This window comes from Polyodon spathula, chromosome 5 (assembly GCF_017654505.1).
Source record: "Polyodon spathula isolate WHYD16114869_AA chromosome 5, ASM1765450v1, whole genome shotgun sequence".
In the NCBI taxonomy this organism is placed as follows: Eukaryota; Metazoa; Chordata; class Actinopteri; order Acipenseriformes; family Polyodontidae; genus Polyodon; species Polyodon spathula.
Genome location: NC_054538.1, coordinates 19,970,057 through 19,992,543, shown reverse-complemented (window position 1 = coordinate 19,992,543; position 22,487 = coordinate 19,970,057). Strand labels below are relative to the sequence as shown.

The 22,487-nt window shown below is 39.0% G+C and overlaps 1 protein-coding gene across 3 annotated transcripts in view; it reads left to right on the top strand.

Annotated features, from left to right (window-relative positions):
• LOC121315691 (cullin-9-like) overlaps positions 1–22,487 on the top strand; it is a 59,593-nt gene that overhangs the window by 22,835 nt on the left and 14,271 nt on the right. For 2 of the 3 annotated variants that reach the window (XM_041250003.1, XM_041250006.1), the window contains exons 9-25: positions 375–576; positions 924–1,114; positions 2,539–2,753; positions 2,998–3,235; positions 5,919–6,024; positions 7,102–7,329; positions 7,713–7,803; positions 8,328–8,499; positions 8,686–8,791; positions 11,446–11,541; positions 11,743–11,918; positions 12,095–12,228; positions 12,603–12,788; positions 13,247–13,276; positions 18,613–18,734; positions 19,011–19,196; positions 19,346–19,503. In XM_041250003.1, coding sequence (XP_041105937.1) covers positions 375–576; positions 924–1,114; positions 2,539–2,753; positions 2,998–3,235; positions 5,919–6,024; positions 7,102–7,329; positions 7,713–7,803; positions 8,328–8,499; positions 8,686–8,791; positions 11,446–11,541; positions 11,743–11,918; positions 12,095–12,228; positions 12,603–12,788; positions 13,247–13,276; positions 18,613–18,734; positions 19,011–19,196; positions 19,346–19,503 — 2,637 coding nt within the window. The remainder of the gene's footprint in view (positions 1–374; positions 577–923; positions 1,115–2,538; positions 2,754–2,997; positions 3,236–5,918; positions 6,025–7,101; positions 7,330–7,712; positions 7,804–8,327; positions 8,500–8,685; positions 8,792–11,445; positions 11,542–11,742; positions 11,919–12,094; positions 12,229–12,602; positions 12,789–13,246; positions 13,277–18,612; positions 18,735–19,010; positions 19,197–19,345; positions 19,504–22,487) is intronic. The other variant, XM_041250005.1, reaches the window with a different exon arrangement.

Below are 22,487 nucleotides of genomic sequence, written 5' to 3'. Positions count from 1 at the left end.
GGGTGTGTATTTTATGCTTTGCATATTTATGCATAGCTCAGTTATTTGTAGTATTGTGTTGAAAAACCCAAACCTAATTTAACACATTTTGACTCCTTTTATCTCTTTACAGTAACACCACCGATTTTTAGGGACATTATTTTGTTAACATGTATTAAAGTTTGTTTACTTTTAAAGGTGGGGACAAAGTTTGCCATGATGCCAGGGTCTTTCTCTGGTTATACCTTTTGTAGTCATCTCAAGGGTGTATGGACTATGGGCTGTCATTTCCTATAAACACATGGCCTGTATGCATGTCAAAAAGGAAATGAATGGTCCTTTTTGCTGCCACACCTGTCCATTTTCTAAAGTACATGAATGTTTCCGGTCTCCAGAGAAAAGCTGTTGAAGATGCTGGTGGAGATGCTCATCACAGATTCGAAGGAAAAGGTGGTCAGTGCTCTGCGGCTGGTCCATGCCCTCATGCTTAAGTACGAATGGAGGGTCATGTTTGCCACAGAGGGGGGTGTCAAAGCCATCCTCACCTGCATGCAAGAGCACTCCAGCTGTGCTCAAGTGCAGCAAGCAGCCTTGGCGGTAAGCTGTGAAACTTGAAGGCAACCTAAACAGTTTTATTTATTTATTTTTTGTAAACCCTTTTGTTGAGGTAAAATGTATACCCTGGCGGATTAAGCCACAGCTATGTTTTTTTAAAGAACATTTTGCAGTATCAGGTAGCCACACATGGTCTCATACATTTAGAGGTTATATTGGAATAACCACTAGTCACTGTAATCCTCCACCAAGTTTTCATAACAACCCCACTGTCCTGAGTATGGCCATGATCATAATCCTAATCGCAGCTGCAATAAAAACAAAACGGTGTGAAATGGTGATGCAAATTACTGGTATCTACACTGGCATTGTTCTTTCTTTTCACACAGGCTTTAAAGGTGGTTACTGGAGCCAGCAAACATGACATTCGCAGTTTTACAAGCTGCTTCCCACTTTCTGAATCTGGAGCACAGATGATGCTTGAGATCTTTGCCAGTATTGGCTCCGCAACCCCAGAAGGATCAAAAGGTCTCCTCGATGCCATTCCAGCTGCTATTGACTTAATGTTAAACACTCAAGGGTAGGTGGGGCCAGGGTGTGGTTTGGTTGTTTAACTGTTCCGCAAATCACTCTTGTTTAACACTAGAACCGCCGCGGTTCTACTCATACCTAGAACCCCACTGCCGGCAGTTATTATCACGGTTACATTTTAAACAACATCAATATTAAAATGAAAGACAAACTATTGGATACAACTCAAAAGTTTTATTCAAGCAAGTCATGTCAAACATCTGCACAGCCAAAACGCCATATTTAAATGAACAGTTAAACATAAAAGGGTTTATTTTCTAACTTGCCATATAAATATAAAGCACTACTTTAAAAAAAAAAAAAAGAAAAACTATAATAAAGTAAACATTTCAAAAGTGTAAACATGTATATGTACATGATACTAAAAACAAAAGTAGATTTTAATTTAAAATGAACGTAACATGTTTTCTCGTGTGTGTGCGTCACTCTGTGCAGTAGAGAATCCAGATTGAGTTGAGCTATATAAAAAAATAAAAACATGTATTGTAAAAAGAAGTCAAAGTGATGGCTGTGGCAGTTCTAGGTAGAGGGGATTATAACTGCATTTTTTTTTTTTTTTTTGCGATCCTGCTTTTCAAATGGCATCAAAGTATTTAATACATGTATTTAGGATTTTAAAAGTGAAAACCATCAAAGTGACTGCGGTGGGGATTCTAGTTTTAATGTAGTGTGTAAGTATGCTTTTTGTTACATTTAACAAGATTTTCATATGTAAACGTTTTCCCATGTAAACAAGTATTTTTTCTTTTTTTTTTGTGTGTTCTGCTTAGGGTTACAATCGGTACATAGTTTAGGTCTAGTATTCTGGCAATATATAGTAAATAAAATGATTCATTTCTACAGCTGAGTAAACATTCTTTATGTATTATAATATGGAGGTTAGCAAAATGTTTTGCCAGTTCACACAACTATTCATAAAATATTTGTCTTAACCCAAAGTAGGCCAACAAATCATCAAGAACATTTAAATTCAGTATTGTAGACACGCATTTAAAATAAATATAATAATGGCAAGCTACACCCTGTCAGAAGTTAACAAGTTTTTTGGCACAATGTCGGCCTTCTTAAATTAAACTCTTGTCTAAATACAGTTTTCCAGCATTGGTGTTTACTGAGATTTGCTTTTTTTAGGTAGTGACACCTTTATCCTTCCATGAACTGAATACTTAGCGACACCTATTGTCTGTGTGATTGGGGAAAGTTGTATGTTTTTATATGGCTTTTCTTTGTCGGTTACTAAGAACCATTTCTTTGGCACAGCGTCACGCTCACTAAAGTAAACCGTCTGACCTGTATTGCTGTTCTTTCTGGTAAACTTTGATTTGTGCCAATACGTAATATGACCTTGTGACTTCTCCTACATGTCCTATGAGAGCGAGTATGTATTTTTAACTTATTTATTTTTCTGCCTAGTTGCTCCCTTGCAGTATGCAATGGCCTACTTGTGATCATCATGCTGGTGTCGTACCACAAGAGCCTGGCGGAGCAGCTAGTGGCTTGTGATGTATGTCTTGTCCTGAACCGCTGCATAGGAAAAAAGAGTAGCTCTGCTACAAGCCCAGTACAAAGGCTGGCCATTGTTGCCCTTAGTCACATCTCAATGGTCCACAAGCTCCCAACAGGACTGGGTAAGAAAAATGTCTTTATGACGTACATAGTGAAAATCCAATCACTTTAATTGTAGTTTTGAAAAGCTAAAAAAAGTAATTACTGGAGCCAGCAAGCATGACATTTGCAATTTAAAAGATTCTTCAGCTGCTATCATTTTAAATGTTTCTTCTTCAGTTTCACTGCATTTAACTTAGGCATTGACCAATTATGTTTGATTAAACATTTTGTGTATTCTTGACTTCAATCTCTTGTTGATTCCAGAGCCCAAGGAAGAGCTGGACTTCAAGGACATGGAACTAAAGATGCTCCTGGTGAGCCTGAAGGAGATGACTGCGACCAAGGAGATCATCCTGACTCTGGAGCGACTGATCTGTGACGAGGTGCCCCGGCTGGACCAGGAGCTGAGTGATATCATGAAAGACAAGGACTCCTACCAGGCGCTTGTGCGGGCGCTAGAGCACCACAGGATGGACAAGGCCACGCAGCTTTCTGTCCTGAGGTAGGCAACATTGCCTTTATCACCTGTAAAATGAAATCCAGGATGGGTGCGTTACAAACACAACATATTGTATGTACAGCATTGCATTGTGTACTCCCTCTTTGCTCTGTAGAAATAACTACGTGGAGGACATAAAAGCATAAAGAATGCAGAGCACATGCTTTTATTGTGTGAAGTATTGTCCTAAAAGCAGCAACACTCAAGTTTCTCAGAAATCCTGTGTGTCTTCCTGATAACAATGTGAACTTCTGAAGTACAGCAGCATCATGGTGTTCAAAGATTCAGGAATAATGACACAAGCTGGTCAAACTCCTTGCAGTGCACCTAAACACTGTCACCTTCTAATGCTATCGGTAGCTATAGTAATCGGGGGTATTTTTAATTCGAGAACCACTGGTGTGCTGTACTGATTTAAGCACTTCCTTGCACACTGTAAACCTGTCACCAGTTCTCCTATGTAACCTTCAGGCAGTTTGTGGGGGTGACCTAAGAACTAGTAGTCAGGAGATCCAGGCTGTAATGGAAACATGTTATTTGAGGGAAGTCACTATTTTTTTGTAAACTTTAACGAATGTTTAATACTGTGTAAGCAGCAGCTTTTCATTAGGATTGGGCTAGCCTGTATAAGCTGATAACTTTTTGCAAAGGGGGGAAAAGGAAAAAAAAAAAGCACATTATTGTATTTTGTCCAGAAGTACAGCTTTCTGTCAGCGAAGACTTACAGACTCTGAAATTAGTATTTGTCAGGATTCTACCTTGCAGCCGTTCAGAAGAATCCTTAACCTGCTAAATTATTTCATATTACTGCATCACTAACACAAGCTGCAATCCAATACTTGGATTGCATGTTGGGTGTTTTTTTTGTTTGTTTTTGTTTTTTCTCATGGGGTGTGTTGTTTTTCCAGTTCAAAGCTGTGAGAGCAAACATTTGGTCAATTCAGTCACTTGTCAGGGGTGTGCAAATTTTGAAAAAAAAAATCCATCTGTTCTTAAATCTACTTGCCTCATCCCTGTCGCACAAAACACACACACAAAAGTAAAATAACTTGTACGGTTTTGGTTTTATTTAACAGTTAACACAATCAATCAACTGGTGATTAACAGGGGTGGATCTAGCCTTGTAGCTTGAATGGTTCACAAAATTCTTCAAGATCCACAAAAGGTTCCCTGTGACCCCACCTCACCTCAATAAATGGATAACATACTTTAAGGAAATGTTCCTTTCAATGCAGTTTGGAACACATTTGCTAGTAAATGTAAGTAACATACCAAGAGTACAACTACAATAAGCAATACTTGGGAGTTACTCAAATATTAAAGTAGCTTCTGCCTGTTTTTTCCACTCTTTCCCTCAGCTGAATTCAACTCCTGATGTACAGGTGTTTTAGTTTGTTGCATCACAGACACAGTCATTGGCAACTATTACTGCTGCTTTGTGGAATTCAGATATTATTTGACTGCTGAACCACAGATTTTGTTTATTTCTTGTGTACTTATTTTTTTTTAAACAGTGTACAACATTTTACAGCTATTTTGGGACACTATTTTTTTCCTACTCACTGGGGGGATCCCCCCCCCCCCCCCAAATTCATTTATGGTTAATACATAAATACATCGTCATGAAATGTAGTCTATTTTAAAATAAAATGTCGTACAGAATATCATATTTCTATTTCATTTATATCATTATAAACATTTGTCAGACTTCATGTTTTATGTTTCACTAATTGATGGATTGTGCATCTCCAATAAATAACTAATATCGAATCTCTTCAAATCTAGTAAAAGAAAAAAAGTGTAATTTTTTTAAATATATAAAATATGTAAATATGGTAAATGGCAAACTAGGTTAGCAACACTAAAATCGAAAGAAAAAAATCATACATTTTTTGCAAGGAAAAGTTTTTCTTGAGATGCTTCTAAATAGTAAACATCCCAACAAGAACATGCTTGACCATAAAATAGATGAATCATTTTATTAAAAAAAAAAAAAACAAAAAAAAAACGCTTTTTTATTTTTATTTTTTTATAAACTGGCAATACCCAAGTACCTACAGTAAAATAACTTTACTAGATTTCTGCTTTTAAATGTCAGGTTTATGTGTTAAGAAGTCAGTATCACTTATTTGCTAATTCACAAAAAACATAAATAATACCTTAAGTTTAAAAGATTAGTCTGTGCATTGCCAGAGGCTCTCGAGTGGCTGTTTCTGGGCTTCCTTGTATAAAAGATCAGCTTCTTCCACAACTAGCCAATCCAGAAGTGGTAGGGGTGGGATGTAAACACTTTTATAAATGTTTGTGCTTAGGTGCTAGACTTCCGGAATTCCGTTTTTAGAAACTTGCGTGGCTCAAGAAGAAGCTCTCTTGTCAGCTACATTTGAAATTAATTCCACAGTTGCAAGCTATAACCTGTGTCAGTGTTATGAACAACCATTTTTTTCAAGCTTTCTTGCTAAAGTAAACCTACAGTCTGGCCAATTCAGTCTTTGTAACTGGGATCTGATGGTATATTGACTCCAGTCAATTTTAATCCTTCTCTCCTTCCTCTGAGAATGTACTCATATGTTCCGACAGCCTCACATGAAGTACAGAAATGAATTGGAGAAAGAAATTCCAATTGCCACTGGCTATATATCCTGCGTAATATTTTTTTTTTTTTTTTTTTTTCCCTTCCCTCTAGGACTTTAAACAAGTTTTTAGATAACTACCAGGAAGATGTCCTGCCCTGGCATGAAAGCATTGAGCCCTGCCTATCCTCCATGACAGCCCACATTGGTGACAGAGAGGTAAGAGAAAAGCACCAGTCATAAGTACCGATCCCAGTTTCCTCTACTTCAACTGCTAAAATATTGTAAACCAAGATGCCTATTTTCTTGGTATTCTAAACTCTATAGGAAAAAAAATCAGGCAAAGTCTGTCAGACAGTACATTTGACCTGTGACCTAATAAGACTGTAATTTTGTGGTCGTAAGACTAGTGGCATAACTCTTACTCAATAATTCTTTAGGTAAAGTTCTGTCTGTGGCAGTAGTTTTCCAAAGGTGATGTGGCCACACGGTCAAAGCTTTCCATTTCAGATTTGAAGTGGCCATTACAAACCGTTGAAGTACAGATGCCATTACTTTATTATTACTTTTTCAAATTTTCAAATAAATACCACAGTTGCAAGCAATGCTCTGAGTAAAAAGTTAGTAACATCCATTTTTGGCACAGTGTAACGCTTGCTAGATTAAACTAGTCTCAATGTTCCTTATCTCTCTTAACAGGGATTTGCTGGGCCATAGACTAACAACTTTAGCTTACTATGTAATCTCATTTGGACTTGATCACAAATATTTACCTAAAACATTTAGATTAGACATGGCTGCTAAAGCTGCAATTATGACATGCTGTAGCTTTTACTTGGTTTGCTGGCACAGTTGTTCAGTTAATTCTGCATGACCCTCTTAGTATTAGTCTTAGATCTGTTCATTTGAATTCAATGTTCCCTAGGTCTTTGTGAACAGGAATTGATTCTATTGTAACCTGGTAGGCATTACACTGCAAAAACATATGTACTTTGCACTGTCCCTGAGGTAAAGGAAATTAAATAACAAACCATACTAAATCCATGTAGTTCATGATGGCAAAAACAACCACTGTCTCGTCAGTCCTTTCCTTCAAGTTGTATGGTTAGTTAATTTACTTTTGACACATCAGTGTATCTTGTAGTGTTTCTCTAGAGCTACTCCAACGTTCATTGCAGACACTTCGCCTTAGCGTGTTGTTTGCACAGTCATTTTAGAATAATTAATAGAGTATTACTAAATACCCTTATTGCACAAAAAGCTAGTTCATTTATTTATTTTCTGTACTTTCACCAGGTTGTGCAGCTGTTCATCCGTTTCTTGCACCGACTAGCCACAACGAATAAGGACTATGCTGTGGTAATGTGTCGCTTAGGCACTAAGGAAGCGCTGATCAACGCCCTGGACAAGCACAGCACCAACTTGCTGCTGGTGACAGAGCTGCGTGACCTGATCAGTGACTGTGAGAAATATGCCAGCCTTTACAAGAAAATGACAACCAGTATACTGGCTGGCTGCATACAGGTACAAAGGGAGCATTCTCAGAGATGTTTGTATATGGGGATGTGTGTACAAGATTTTGTCAGTCCTATTTTAACTAGGACATTCCCGAGATGACATTATTTTCTTAAATGTTTAGAGGGGCCTATTAGCCTGTATAGCTGCATAGCTTTTCTTGTTTGCTGACTCCAAGTTCAAGTTAAGTAGTTGCTGGCTAGACCAGTGAAGTACCCCTTGCAGTTTTTGGAATTCAAAGCTGTACTGCATTCCCTCTTGAACTGTGCTATTGTTTATGTAAGGGCAGTAACTAATTGTAGTGACTAGAATAGGACAGTTAATGCACAGTGTAATTTGTGTAAAGTCCCTGAATAATATATTCCTTCCTGTAATTTGCTATTTTTGTGCAGATGGTATTGGGACAGATAGAGGAACATCGGAGGAGCCATCAACAAATCAACATCCCCTTCTTTGATGTGTTTCTTAGAAACCTGTGCCAAGGTCTGTGTTCTCTGAGTGAACTCAGTTTATCTGAAGTCTTAGATACGACTGCATGCCATAGTTAAGATATTTAGTCAGTGCATTGTTGGAAAGCACCCTTTTAAGTTATGTTCCTGACTGCTTTCCCTTCTGAAAATGAGCCTTGTTTTTTATGTGGTAGATGGGATGTAAAACTACTATAATTACTGCAATTCTGCTAAAGGAATTATCACTTTTTGTGTAATAGTTTAGTGTACAGGAGCAACAGGGTTAAAATCATCTCTGATTCCATCTCTTTGTGCCTCTGTTTCGCACACATACATGCTCTTCTAGACTGTTATCTGACACTAGTTTCCAAAATGTTCTGTTCGTGATACGTCATTTCATTGTTAAATGCAAATCGTTGAAACTTGTCAATTTTGTAATACCCTTTGCAAAATGGCAGAATGCATGTTTTATTGTAGACATTAATTAATCCTAGTTATCAACTGGAATACATAGTGAAGAACTAAATCCTAATTTCTCTCACTCGGTCTTGTCCTTAGGATCTAGTGTTGAGCTTAAAGAGGATAAATGTTGGGAAAAGGTGGACGTTTCCTCCAATCATCATAGAGCAAACAAGCTGACGGATAAGAACCCCAAAACATACTGGGAATCTAATGGCAGCACAGGTTCCCATTTTATCAACATTTACATGTACAAGGGGGTGGTGATCAGGTAATTTTGATAATGGAATATGTCAGTTATTTTCCGAATATTGTGAAACCATTTTAGGAGCGATTCAAATGTTATAATAAATTATTAATAAAAATATTATTGTACAGGAGGTAAATATTCCACCAGAATTGTTTCAATATGTTCCCTGAGCCTAAACTAATGACCCATTATGCTGTTCTAACACAGACAGCTGGTAGTGTTGGTGGCTAGTGAAGACTCCAGTTACATGCCAGCACGGATAATAGTGATGGGTGGTGATGACCCCTCAAATATCAACACTGAACTTAACACAGTAAGTAACAAAACATTCCAGTCTTTGGGGTAAGCAGCTGGTTGGAGAGAATTTCACTTTCCAGGAAAAATGATATAGCATAACAGAGTTCAAAATCCTTATGGGCGTCTGGTTCCTAGCTTTCAATTTGGTCACCTTTCAAAAAAATAAATAAATATGAACCAGGTAAAATACTATATAGTGATGTCACTGTTTGACACCCCCTTGGGCAATACAAGTGCCTTAATCCACTGAAAAGCCAGCCCGAAATACATTCTTGTTTAATCACCGTTCCAAATCAGTCTGCCCGAAAAAACATATACAGTATGACTTTGCTTGTGTATTTGACCGTTTTCTGCTATGTGAAAGTAAATCTCTGTTTTTGTGCACATCGTATGAATGCTGTCAATGTGGTATATGAAACAAAAAAATTAATCTAAGTGTTTGCAATCAGCGGCAATAACTGCTACTCTCTGGTTTTAATGACGTGTAAAAATAACACATGGATGTTGACATTGAGCAACTTGATTTCAGTAGTTCATTATACAACAACAGCAGACTTTGAATAAACTTTATGAACACATTGAAAACTAAACAAACAGCACGATTGGGAACACCACATTGGCTACGAGATGTCAAATTATATTACTTTCGCTAATACATTAAGATGTAGTAGTAATTAAATTAAGTTAAAGTCTACTGAAATCTACACAAAGAAAACGCAATGAAATAATATTTGTTAAAAACAAAACAAACAAGCTTGATTGTTTAACATGTAGGCTAGTTTAAAAATAAAGCGTTGACAAACCAGGACTGTTTTTAAGGTACCTACACTTCATGTAAATTAAGAAAAAAAATTATTTTGCGCTGTTTACTGCACCGCCGGGATACTGAACCAAAGCCTGAACCACGCATGGAATTGAGAGAAAACCACGTGGAATGTTGAGGTCAGCATTTTCAAAAATTACAAAAAATAGTGCTTAATAATAGGTGGGGAGGGGGGGTGGAAACAACAATCTGCGAAACTAATACTATAACTAACTTACTTTGTGTCTGACCTGCTCACTCCCACGGTCGCCATTGGGGAATAAAAATTAATATTTGATCACAGCAAATTTGATCCCCGCATAAGAGTACCTGAAAGTAAGGCATGCTATCAGAAGACACTTTAACCTAGAGTGGTGCTATACAAATTTGTGTTAACATGCACATTTAAAAAAAAAAAAAGCACATTTGAGGCCTATACAGCGAATGGAAGTGCACAAAAAGTAAGATTTTAGAACTACAGTGCCTATAGAAAGTCTACATCCTCTTTCAAAATTTTCACCTTTTGTTGCCTTACAGCCTGAAATTAAAATGCATTATGTTTTTTTTCATTTATCTACACATCCTACCCCACAACATCCAAGTGAAACATATTCGAGAAATTTTTAGAAAATTAATTAAAAATAAAAACTGAAATAGTTTGATTGGAGAAGTGTCCACCCCTCCCCCCCCTTGTAATAGCAATCCTAAATTAGCTCAGGTGTAACCAATCAACTTCAAAATCACACATCAATCGGCCTTCACCTGTGTTAAATTGTAGTGATTCACATAATTTCAGGATAAATTCAGCAGTTCCTGTAGGTTCCCTCTGCTGGGTAGTGCATTTCAAAGCAAAGACTCAACCATCAGCACCAAGGCGCTTTCAAAAGAACTCCGGGACAAAATTGTTGAAAGGCACAGATCAGGGGATGGGTATAAAAAAATATCAAAGGCCTTGAATATATCAGGCCGTCCCTCCAAACTGGATGACCGAGCAAGAAGGGAGACTGATCGAGAGGCTACCAAGAGGCCAATGGCAACTTTACAAGAGCTACTGACTCTTATGGCCAAGACTGGTTAAAGTGTGCATGAGACAATAATATCCCAAGCACTCCACAAATGCGGCCTGTATTTTACTCAAGAACGCCCTCCTTGAATCCCGTTTGAAATATGCAAAAAAACACTCAAGAGATTATGTAACCATGTGGCAAAAAGTTTTGTGGTCTGACAAAACTAAAATGCAACTTTTTGGCCTAAATGCAAAGAGTTATGTTTGGCGCAAACCCAACACAGCGCATCACCCAAAGAACACCATCCCTACTGTGAAGCATGGTGGTGGCAGCATCATGTTATGGGGATGTTTCTCATCGGCAAGGACTGGGGCACTTGTCAGGATAAAATGGAAACTGAATGGAGCAAAGAGACAGAGAAGTCCTTGAGGAAAACCTGCTGCCCTCTGCAAGAAAGCTGAAACTGGGACGGAAGTTCACCTTTCAGCATGACAACGACCCAGTCAGAGCCCTGACCTAAATCCAATTGAAAATTTATGGCTTGACTTGAAGATTGCTGTCCATCAATGCTCCCCAAGGAACTTGACAGAGCTTTAACAGTTTTGTAAAGAATTGTCAAACCTAGGTGTGCAAAGTTGGTGGAGACCTATCCCAATACTCATAGCTGTAATTGCTGCCGAAGGTGATTCCACCAAGTGTTCACTCGGGAGTGGAGACCTATGCAATTATGATCTTTCAGTTTTGTGTTTTTAATATATATTTTTTTTCTCAATAAAACCTTCAAGGGGGTGTAGACTTTCTATAGGCACTGTATTTCATTCACTAAAGCCCCTTTTCAATTGTTCTTCCTTGTCAATGCAGGTGAATGTTTCTCCGTCAGCCAGCCGCATTGTCCTTCTGGAAAACGTGACACGCTACTGGCCTATCGTGCAGATCAGAATCAAAAGGTGTCAGCAGGTGAGACAACTGGATATGTTGGCATTACACTTTTGTACTTCAAACTTTCACTTAACAGCTAACATTATGCTGAAAGCAATTTGCCAGTGCCTGACAAGATTATTTACTGCCTTTGTAACTAGATTATTATGATTTAAAAAGTAACTGATTTTTCAGATGTCTCCTGCTGAGTATTGAACACAACTGTTTTCCATGAGACAGGGTGGCATTGACACACGTGTCCATGGATTTGAAATCCTGGGGCCCAAGCCCACCTTTTGGCCAGTGTTCAAGGAGCAGTTGTGCTGTAGGACGTACCTCTTCCACACAACTAAGGCGCACACTTGGTGTCAGGAAATCCTGGAGGACAAAATGCAGCTCCTGCAGCTCTTTAATAAGTAAGCAGTTGCTCCTCTTTCAAAATTGTTTTTAAATAAAAAAAAAAAAAAAAAAAAAAAAAAAGTTAAAAGCTTACCAGGATGAGTAAACACCTAAACAATAAGATTCTGCCATAAAATTGGCCGAGCAGACTCTTATGTCACAGTTGCATTGATACATTCCTTTTGTCTTTCAGGTTGAACAGTGCTCTTCGACACGAACAAATGTTTGCTGACCGTTTCCTCCCAGACCCAGAGGCAGCTGAAGCCTTGGGGCGTACGTGCTGGGAGGCTTTGATTACTCCCATAGTGCAGAGCGTCACTGTGTCAGGTACCCTAAGAGAGAATTATCTGAAAGTAGTTTGTGGATGTTTTTTTAATGCAAATATAATACCCTCAAGTATGTGTTTTAAATTTTTTTTATATCATCAACCATTTTCCTTGGTAACCCCCCAATGAAATACCAATACTGGGACTGTTATGTAATCGTTACTTGTTGATTTGACTTGTTTGCAGCAAGTTGTTACTAATGGAAAAGTTAGATAGGAGAACATCTAGAAGAACCACTTGTGTTGCTCCTAATGAACCATTGCTGGAAAAAAAAAGTCCATACTGAGTGTTCTATATAAGTACCAACATGCTTTTGTAGATGGTATTTAGAATTTATTGGTGATCAGTATATGGACTATTTTGTGTCTCTTACAGATAACATTACGGTGAGCCCTCTGTCCTGGCTGCTGAATGAGTACCTAGAGAAGTCTGAGATTGCAAAGCGCTGCAAGAGTCGGGCAGCTGTCTTTAATTCTCGTGTTCGGAGGCTGACTCACCTCCTGGTCCACGTGGACACCAGCCGGGTGGACACAGAGGATCTCAAACCACCTGTGAAGTCAAGTAAGGATTCATTTGTCATTAGTCTATTCTGAGCTATACCCCTTTTATAATTTCTCCCTGTTTTTGTATTAGAAGAGGTATTTATTGTTAATACAAATGTGAGCAGTCCAGCACTTGCATCCTCAGACCATTTTCTGTACCTCCTTGAAGTTAAATGATTTAGATCCTAAAATAATGTGTTGATCAGATGTTCCATATATCGTGATCACTGTACTTGAGCAAGTGTTTTTCCTTGAAAATAGACTGGTCTACAGTACCGATTACCAAGGGCTGTCAATAGATTATATTTATACGTTAACTTACGTTTTGTTCTTTTTTGAAACCCTGTTTTCCCAAATTGATTTATTTCTTGGTAACATTTTTAAAACGCAGTTGAAGATGGTAAACAGTTTCTATCTGGAAGTAAGTAAGCTATGTTTTTACGCCTTCTGTATTGAAGATATCTTTCTCATTTTCAGAAGTTATCAACAGAAGCAAAGTTACTAAGTGTAAGTTATCTTTACTTTGTAACTCATAGCCCAGTTTTCGACATAACAGCAACATTTGTTTGATATCTCATTTGGGGCTAGATTTGATCAACCTATACCGTGTTGGGATAAGCCGCAGCTGGATTTTGAGAGCATTATACAGCATCTATTTGAGGTTGTCCTGAGTTTACCTCTAAAATTGTTGATTCAATACATGGGGATTTTCCAGGGCTGTGGAATACTCCCAATAAAATCCAGTGGTAGCTTATCTTGGCGGGGTATGTGGGGATCAAATTGACCCCTTATATTAAGTCTTAGCATTAAAACATTATACAAATATTAATTAAATTAATGTAAATATCATTTCGCTATACGTTTCGAGACATTTGGTAGGAGCTTCCAGGATACTTGGGTTTCTTGGAATTTCTGACTAAAAGTTGCTAAATACATATATAAAGTTTGGTAAATACATATATATTTTTTTCCATTTCTCCTTATTTCATTTATATTTTTTTTATTCTTCTCTGAACAAGTTAAATGTCTTTCATTAACATAAACCACAAAGTTAATACAGAATTATGTTTTATATCTCTCTATCGATCTAGAGAGAGAGATAGAAAACACAATTTTGTATTAACTTCGTAGTCAAAAGTTTACATACCCCAATGGAAATTTTAAAACTTCTGGAAATTTTTCAAACAAAGAATTCTAGGGAAAAACCTTTGCTACAAAAGATTTTTGCTTTTGTGGATAAGGAAAAACAAAGTTACTAGAAGTGGATGTCTGCAATTATTTATTTCAGCAATTTTCTTTGCAAAAATGCTAATTCAAAAGTATTCCTGCCCTTTGGTGCTATGATAGTATTGTCTACAAGCATTTGAGTATCCTAATTTCATCTATTGTTTCTATTATCAAGATGTACAAGACTCAGCAGTGCCAACCTGCTCTAGCGAGAATCTTTTGGTATAGAGTTTTCAGTTAGGGTGTCTTAAAGGGAAACACCCTTTTTGTAATGGAATATTAACCATTATAGAATGGATTTTTCCCTTTTAAGACACCGACCTGAAAACTCTATACCAAAGATTCTCGCTAGAGTAGGGTGGCGCTGCTGAGGCTCCACCCTGCAATCATAAAACAGCAGCGACCCCTACAAACATTTTTTTTTTTTTTTTTTTTCAGCTGAGCTGATTACTCCTGAGAGATACTGTGCCTATAGAAAGTCTACACCCCCTTGAAATTTTTTCACATTTTGTTGTGTCAGTGCCTCAGAGTTTCATGCATTTAATGAGGATTTTTTTTCCACTTATCTACACACCATACTCCGCTGTTAAGGGGGGAAAAAAGTTTTTATTGAGAGAGAAATTATATATTAAAAAAAAAAAAACTAGAAGATCATAATTGGATAAGTCTTCACCCCCTGAGTTTATATTTGGTGGAAGCAGCAATTGCAGCTATGAGTCTGTTGGGATAGGTCTCTACCAAATTTACACACCTAGATTTGGCAATATTTGACTATTCTTTAGAAAACTGTTCAAGCTCTGTCAAGTTCCTTGGGGAGCGTTGATGGACAGCAATCTTCAAGTCATGCCACAAATTTTTGACTGGATTTAGGTCGGGGCTCTGACTGGGCCACTCAAGGACATTTACCTTTTTGTTCCTTAGCCACTCCAGTGTAGCTTTGGCTGTGTGCTTTAGGTGGTTGTCATGCTGAAAGGAACTTCTGTCTCAGTTTCAGCTTTCTTGCAGAGGGCAACAGGTTTTCCTCAAGGACTTCTCTGTACTTTGCTCCATTCATTTTCCCTTCTATCCTGACAAGTGCCCCCCAGTCCCTGCCGATGAGAAACATTCCCATAACATGATGCTGCCACCACCTAGGCTCATCCTCACCCAAGGCTTTGTGCAAAGTGAGACCCACGCACCAGGGAATAGATAAGTTGTGGGCAGCAGTTTTCCCACAGGCACGCATGCATGATGGTGACAAAGTTGCTCCGTTCCTTTTGGTTCTGGCCCGCTACCGACCGGTATTCCCTTCCCAGTATGGTATCAAGCAGGCCTTATTGACAGTCCTGTTACCATCCTTTGCAGCTGAGATAGCAGCTGTACTGTACTTTGCTTGCTATTGCATGTGCCAGTATCTTCAGGGACCAGCACTGCCAGCTGCGCCTGCAGTCAGAATGCCACCTGGTGTAGAGGCAAGAGCCTCAGGCCAAGCCACAGGGTGAGCAGCAACCCTAAAGGTTTATTACCACATGTCCTGGGCCCCTTCTCAGGGATCCAACAGTGTTTACTAATGTCCAGACCAATTACTGACTGCAGTTCAACCACAGTCTCCCTCCCTGTTGGGAGTGTGACTGCAGCATCAGTTACGGACCCAAAGGACACTGCTGTGGTGTCTCAAGAGATAGCTCTGCTGTAAAAACGGGCTATACATGTTACATCCCCTCCAGTTGGAGGATGGGTTCTACTTCATGCCGAAGTGGGATGGTGGCCTCAGGCAGGTCAACCTGTTCTGAGCCGAAGGAGGTTAGTCCAGTCAATTGGTCCTCCAAGTAGACTGCTAAGATGCCTACTTCCATACCCCTGTAGAAACTGCCGCACAAGTACCTGCGGTTCACTTTTAGGGAACAACGTACAAGTTCAAGTTTTGCCATTTTGACCTGTCTGTAGCTCCCCATGGCTTTCGAGGCGCAGGTAAGCTATGCTGGCTACTTTGACTCAAAGGTATCACAGTTCGGGAAAGCAGCGTAGATATTGCCTCCCAGGAATCGATCCGTTGTCCCTGCTGGTTCTCCATAACAGGAGCCGGGGCAGCTGCTGTATGCCTTCTAATGCTCCTGCTGTGTCTGGAGAAATCTCGCAGGACTGGGCAAGGGTGCTATTAGTAGCTCCTTACTGGCCAGGAGTGTGGTTTTCCAGTTCTGATGTAGCTACTGAGTGGCCAGCTGTGAAGCCTGCCTGAATGTCGCGACCTGCTCAGTCAGGAGCAGGGCACCTTGTAGCATCACAACCCATCGAGCCTGCAGCTATGGGTCTGGCCACTGAACAGCTGCATTTGAGCTGTCTGGGGTTATCAAACAGGGTGATTTGACACCTACAAAATGCCAGGGCAGCCTCTACTTGTTCCTAGAATGATTACAAGTGGGGTGTGTTTCAGAGGTGGTGTTTGGCTCATGGGTTTGAACCCACGACATGCCCTCTGGCAGTTAAACTGCAATTTTTACAGGACCTTTTTTGATGAGGACAAATCCCCTCTACTCCTAAAGGTCTATTTGGCAGCCATTTTGGTGTGCCATGTAAAAATCGATGCAGTCTCGCAGGATCTCATTTTTTGGCGGGGCAATTTTACAAAGGCATCCGGTGGCTTAGGCCACCAGTGAAGGTCCTCGTTGGAGGTTAAATGTAGTACTTTTATGTACTGACAAAATCTCCATTTGAGCCCTTGCATTCAGCTGGGCCGAAATTTTTGTCTTTTCAGGACAGCCATTCTCTGTATCGAAAGCCTAATTTTTTTTCAGAGGCCAGAGTGATGGTCACCCGTTGTACTAACCCAGTTTTCCTGCCGAAGACCATCTTGGTTTTCCACATTAATCAGTCGTGGAATTGGAGGCTTCCATCCCCCTCTTTTCTAATCTGATGAGGAGCGCCAGCTTTGTCCAGTAGGGGCGTTAGCATCTTATGTGGAGCAGACTAAAAGCTGGAGGCAGTCAAACAACTTTTTGTTTGTTACGGGGCTAAACAACGTCTATGCAAATGGATCACATGCGCAATACAGACTGCATATGAACTGGTCAATCTGCCCCCGCCTGAGAAACTCAGTGGCCTTTCCACCAGGGGGTCAGACGACTTCATGAATTTTACCATGTCCTTGAGACAGGTTGGGTATACTCACAGAATATTAGAGGTGAGCCCATACTAATGTATTTATTCAGGCTTGCACGTATATTGATTATAGGCACAAGGCAGCTTTGGCTTGACTTTGTAGTTTATTGAGGTATGCGCCATGTACTTGTGACAGCTTGGCTGTACTCACCCATTTTGTAGTGGTTAGTATTCCCTGCTTGAAGGGGAACGTTAGGTTATTATCATAACCCTGGTTCCCTGAAATAGTAATATTAACTTCAGGGTCACGGCGTTCATGGCGATTGATGTTAGGGGTTGCTGCTGTTAAATGGTTGCGGGGTGGAGCCTCAGCAGTGCCACCCTGCTCTAGTGGGAATCTTTGGTATAGAGTTTTCAGTTCGGGTGTCTTAAAGGGAAACACCCATTTTGTAATGGTTAATATTCCTATTTCAGGGAACCAGGGTTATGATAATAACCTAACATTCTTTCACCATGAACAAGTAAAACAGTTGTGAGAAAGGTTAGTAACAATCCGAGATTGACTCCCAAAGATATTCAGAGTGAATTGGCTGGAAGTGGGGCCGGGGTTTCCATTTCAACCACAGGTGACGGTGCATGATGGTGGTTTCAATGGCTGCAGGTCAAGGAAAAGGCCACTGTTAGGAAAATGTCACAATCTTAGTTTGCAAAAGGGCATTTGAATGATGGATATGAGTTCCGGTCAAAGGTTGTGTGGAGTGATCAAACAAAAATCTAGCTGTTTTAATCATACTGATAGTCTTTACGTTTGGAGAAAGTCTGGTGAGGCATACAAAGAAAAGAACACCATACCTACTGTCAAGCATGGCGGCAGTAATATCCTTCTATGGGGCTGTTTTTCCTCGCACAGTAAATTTAGTTCCAGTACATAGTAAAATGGATTCCATAGCATACAAAAGATATTGGTCAATCATCTGAAACCCTCTGCTGCAAAACTTGGTTTAAAGTGCAACTGGATGTTCCAACACAACAGCGATCCAAACCACACATCAAAATCTACTTCAGAATGGTTGCAGAAGAATAACATCAAGGTTCTGGAATGGCCTAGTCAAAGTCCCTGTCTAAATCTGATTGAGAATCGTTTGTATGAGTTGAAGAAGGCTGTGCACAAGAGAAGTCCTTGGAATTTGAATGAACTGGAACAATTTTGCTTTGAATGGTCAAAAATCATAAAGAATCATTGACAGTCAATCAACCAAAAGCTCACTGATAAATACCCTAATCGTTTAAAAGAGGTTATTATTGCTAAAGATGCCTCAACTAGCTATTCATTTCATTTTCTTTGTCAGGGTATGAATACTTTAGAATTAGCATTTTTGGAGTTTGCAAAAAGACTGCTGAAATAAATAACTGTACACATCTATTTCTTGCAACTTTTTTTTCCTTATTCTCAAAAGCAAAACTTTTGCTACCAAATATTTTTCATATTCTTTATATATCCCCTTACACTTGAATCTTATTTTTTTTTTTTTTTACAGATGGAAAAGAAGGAAAGAATAAAGAGGCCACTTCTGTATTATCTGCTGCCAGACCCAAAGTGAAGAAAGCCAGCAGCATTGCAGGAATAGCACAGTGCTGGCAATGGGTGGTGCAGCAGCAAGTAAGTCAAATGATAATTGGGCTGTCCCAATACTTACTTTTACTTTATTGTTTTAAGAGGAAGATACATTTCATGTTTCTAAGAAGTAGGTTGACTAGCAAAAATCCACTTGCAGTTGCATTTTTAATTTGTAATTGGTTTCTGAATGGCTATTAGCCTTATATATTTATTCCAGACTATAGAACCACTGAGTAACACAACAGTAACATTGTCAACTTTGGAAGGAGAACTACAAGGGTGTAATCCTGTTTTCTGCTATTTTCCCTTTCTGCTCAGGTTAAGAAGTTCCTCGACTCCTCTGCCTGTAGCGTGGCCGACTTTGTTGACCGGTACCGTAACCTGTATCTGCGTTTGAAGAATGCCATGGAGGAACTCTTTGGACAGCAGACAGCATTTGTTCTGGCACTGCGTCAGGGTTTCTCAGCTGCGCTGCTGCAGCTCTCCATCCTGACCGCTATGCATGTGAGTAACCAGCACCCCGCTGTGTGGCATTAGCAATGCGCTTCTCTAGGTCTAGGAACCAACTGACGAGCCACTAGTGCAATACTTGATGTGCTTATCGTAATGCAGACATCTTCCTAGTGGTGCCTTACTGTCCTTTACCCGCACAGGTTAGCGAAAGGTTTGCTCAGCACATCGACGTGATGATCCAGGAGAGTGGTGCAGACTGTGCAAACATGGAGAAGCTCAACCAGCTCCAGCAATTCATGGAACCCATGCTGTTCCTCTCTGGCCTTGAGCTGGCCAACACCTTTGAGCACTTTTACAGGTAACTTGTATATTGTTCTTACCACACAAGCCATATAAACTGTATGATGTAGTTCTTTCTCCTACAGTTAACATAGTGATCTTCATATTACATTTTGGCAAAACCTTTGATTTTTAAATTGATCCAACTGACTGACCTGAATTTTGTTTTAAAAACACATGTATTTATGGTGGTTGTACAGAACACCAGATAATTTGCAGGTCTGTGCAATTCGTATCGCCTGACTGCCGGTACAAGATTTGTGTGAGGGACAACAAGTTTTGCCGTTACTTTGCCAGTTGGACAGAGTTTTTGTTTATTTATTTGTCCTTTGTTGGTTCTGTTGCTAGAAAGACACTCCGGGTGTATATAGAGAGCCACACAAGTTTCTGGAAACTGAATTGCATAAGTATAGCATCTACACACAAACATTTTAAAAAGTGTTTACCTCACGCTCCTGTCACTTCTGATTGGCTAGCTGTGGAAGAAGCTGATCTTCTTCTATTGGTTACAAAGAAACCCAGAAATGGCTGCCTGAGAGCCTCTGGCAAGGCACAGACTAGTCTTTTAAACTTAAGGTGGTATTTACATTTATTAATTGTCAAGTAAGTGATACTGCTTTCTTAATACATGAACCTGACATTTAAAATCAGGAATCTAGTAAAGTTACAACAAAAAAATCACCATTGTCACTAAGTTATTAGCGGATTAGAATAAAATCATGTTGTGTAATTTTATAACCGTTCGTGGTCAAGCATGTACTTCTTTTTTGTTTTATTTCTTTTAAACAAGGTGAGGTTTACTGTTTAGAAGCATTTCGGACAAACTAGTCTTGGCAAAAAATGTAATGTGGTGGGTTTTTTTAAGGGTTTGTAGGGTTTTTACTAGATTTGAACAAACTGTATTAGTTATTTATTGGACATGCACAATCCATCAATTTTGTGAAACTATTAAAACATGAAGATTGACAAATGTTTATAGTAGAAATTAAATGCTTGTATGACAGCTGTACAATATTTTAAAATAAAATACACAATGTAAATGCCACAGCAATATTTATGTATTAATTCATGTGTGAGAATAGTGCAGGGAAAGAATGTTACCTCTGCCTCTGCCCCCCTCCCCCCACTCCCAATTTAAAAAATAATGTGGGTATGAAACCAGATGCACTCTGTTGCAGCAGTGTAGTTAGTCATCATGGGACAAGATGTTAGGAAAAATAGCTGTAAAATGGTGTACACATACCTGTCAAAATATTGAGTTTTCAAAATAAACTGAAATTTCATTGGCCTACATTGCAGTGATTACCTCCATAAGACAAAGGCATTCAGTTATTCAACTTCATTACTTCCTTCTTACTGCTTTTAAAGGAAGAATATCAAACACAAAAACAACCATGACATGCCAGTCAACCAGATTATCTTTTGGGCCCTGTGGTTCTTATTGTACTGCAGTGGTAGGTGGCTGATTTGGCCAACGTTGTAGAAAAAAATTAGGAGTCGAGTCACGGGTTAAAGACTGTAGTCGAGACATGACAAGGTCGAGTCATCTGTTCAACCAGGGGTATGCATACCCCTGGGGGTCCTTCTAAGAGTGATAGTGGGTATGCAGGATGACTCAAATGCGCAAATAAAAAGTTAAAGTAAAATAAAATAATGGTTTGAGTCGAATGGAGACTTTTGGTTTCGGGGGTCGAGTGTTTTCTTGCAGTGTGTCGAGTCACCGAAAATTGCAGTGTTTTTCATTACACTGCACGTATGCTGTGGATCAGTAATACCACTGTCAATAGCATTTCATTGTCAACTATCTTCTATTTTAAATGAACAAACTATTGCTGTATATAAACAAGTTATCAATCAATCTGAATTTGTAAAGCAATGTTGATGCTGAAATTGTAATAGAAACACTTATCTTTCATTTATGCATGTGACTTACTTTCCTGCAGATACTTTTCTATGTGCGAGTCTGGGAACATGTCTACTATAGATTTGCTGAATAGCCACAGCATGTAAAGGTCTCTTCATATGCAACGTACTTGATCTCCATTTTTCCTTTGGCAATGAAAGATGTCATTGAGGAGCTGTTTTTTGGTGTTTTTGTGATCTCTCATGCTTACCACAAACATCATATTTATTGCTCCCATGTCCCAACCAGAGTTTAAATTCAAGCCTGCATAGTTTACAGAAAGGATGTTGTTTTCCAGTGTTGCTAGTATTTTGTGAGAAAATCCAAGAAGCTTGACATTTTGGGTCAATCTTTCATTTTTTTTTTTTTACCGGACCAGGAGGGCTTATCGCACATGCAGCCATCAAGTATATATTAGAAATGAACAAAAGAAAATACATATTTTACAGAATTTGATGGAGCCTACTGTAAATATTGTGTGCATTTGGTAGAAAAGCAGTTCAAAATGCAGACGAACTTGATGGGTTATTGTGGCAAAGTGGCTGCTGATAGTGAACAGGTGCAGAGGTGATGCAGTTTTCAGTTACAAAACCTGAAAACATCAAGACAAATCTGAATACCACCAAGAAGCAGTAATAGTTTGCAATGATTTTGTATCTGGATGCAACAAACTAAAACACCTGTACATCAGGAGTTGGATTCAGCTTATAGAGAAAGAGTAGGAGGGGCGAAGCAAGTGTGTTCCAAACAGCACTGAAATGAACATTGTACGTTATAATTTTTTTGAGGTGGGATCATAAGGGAAGCTTTTGTCTCTTGAAGAACCATTCTGCCCCTGTTAATCACTAATTGATTTTGATTGTGTTCACTGTTGCATAAAACCAAAATCCTACAAATTATATTCTACTTTTTTTCTGTGTTCTGTGCGACAGGGAGGGGGCAAGTAGATTAAGAACGACAAGTGGATTTTTCTGGCATTTTGTCCCTTTTGGACAAGTTTTTTTCAAAAAATTGCACACCCCTTACTCAAAAAAATACTTGACTTGGTTCTACTCATCTCATATTAAGTTTTAAATTATAGATAAAAGCCCACTAAGAAT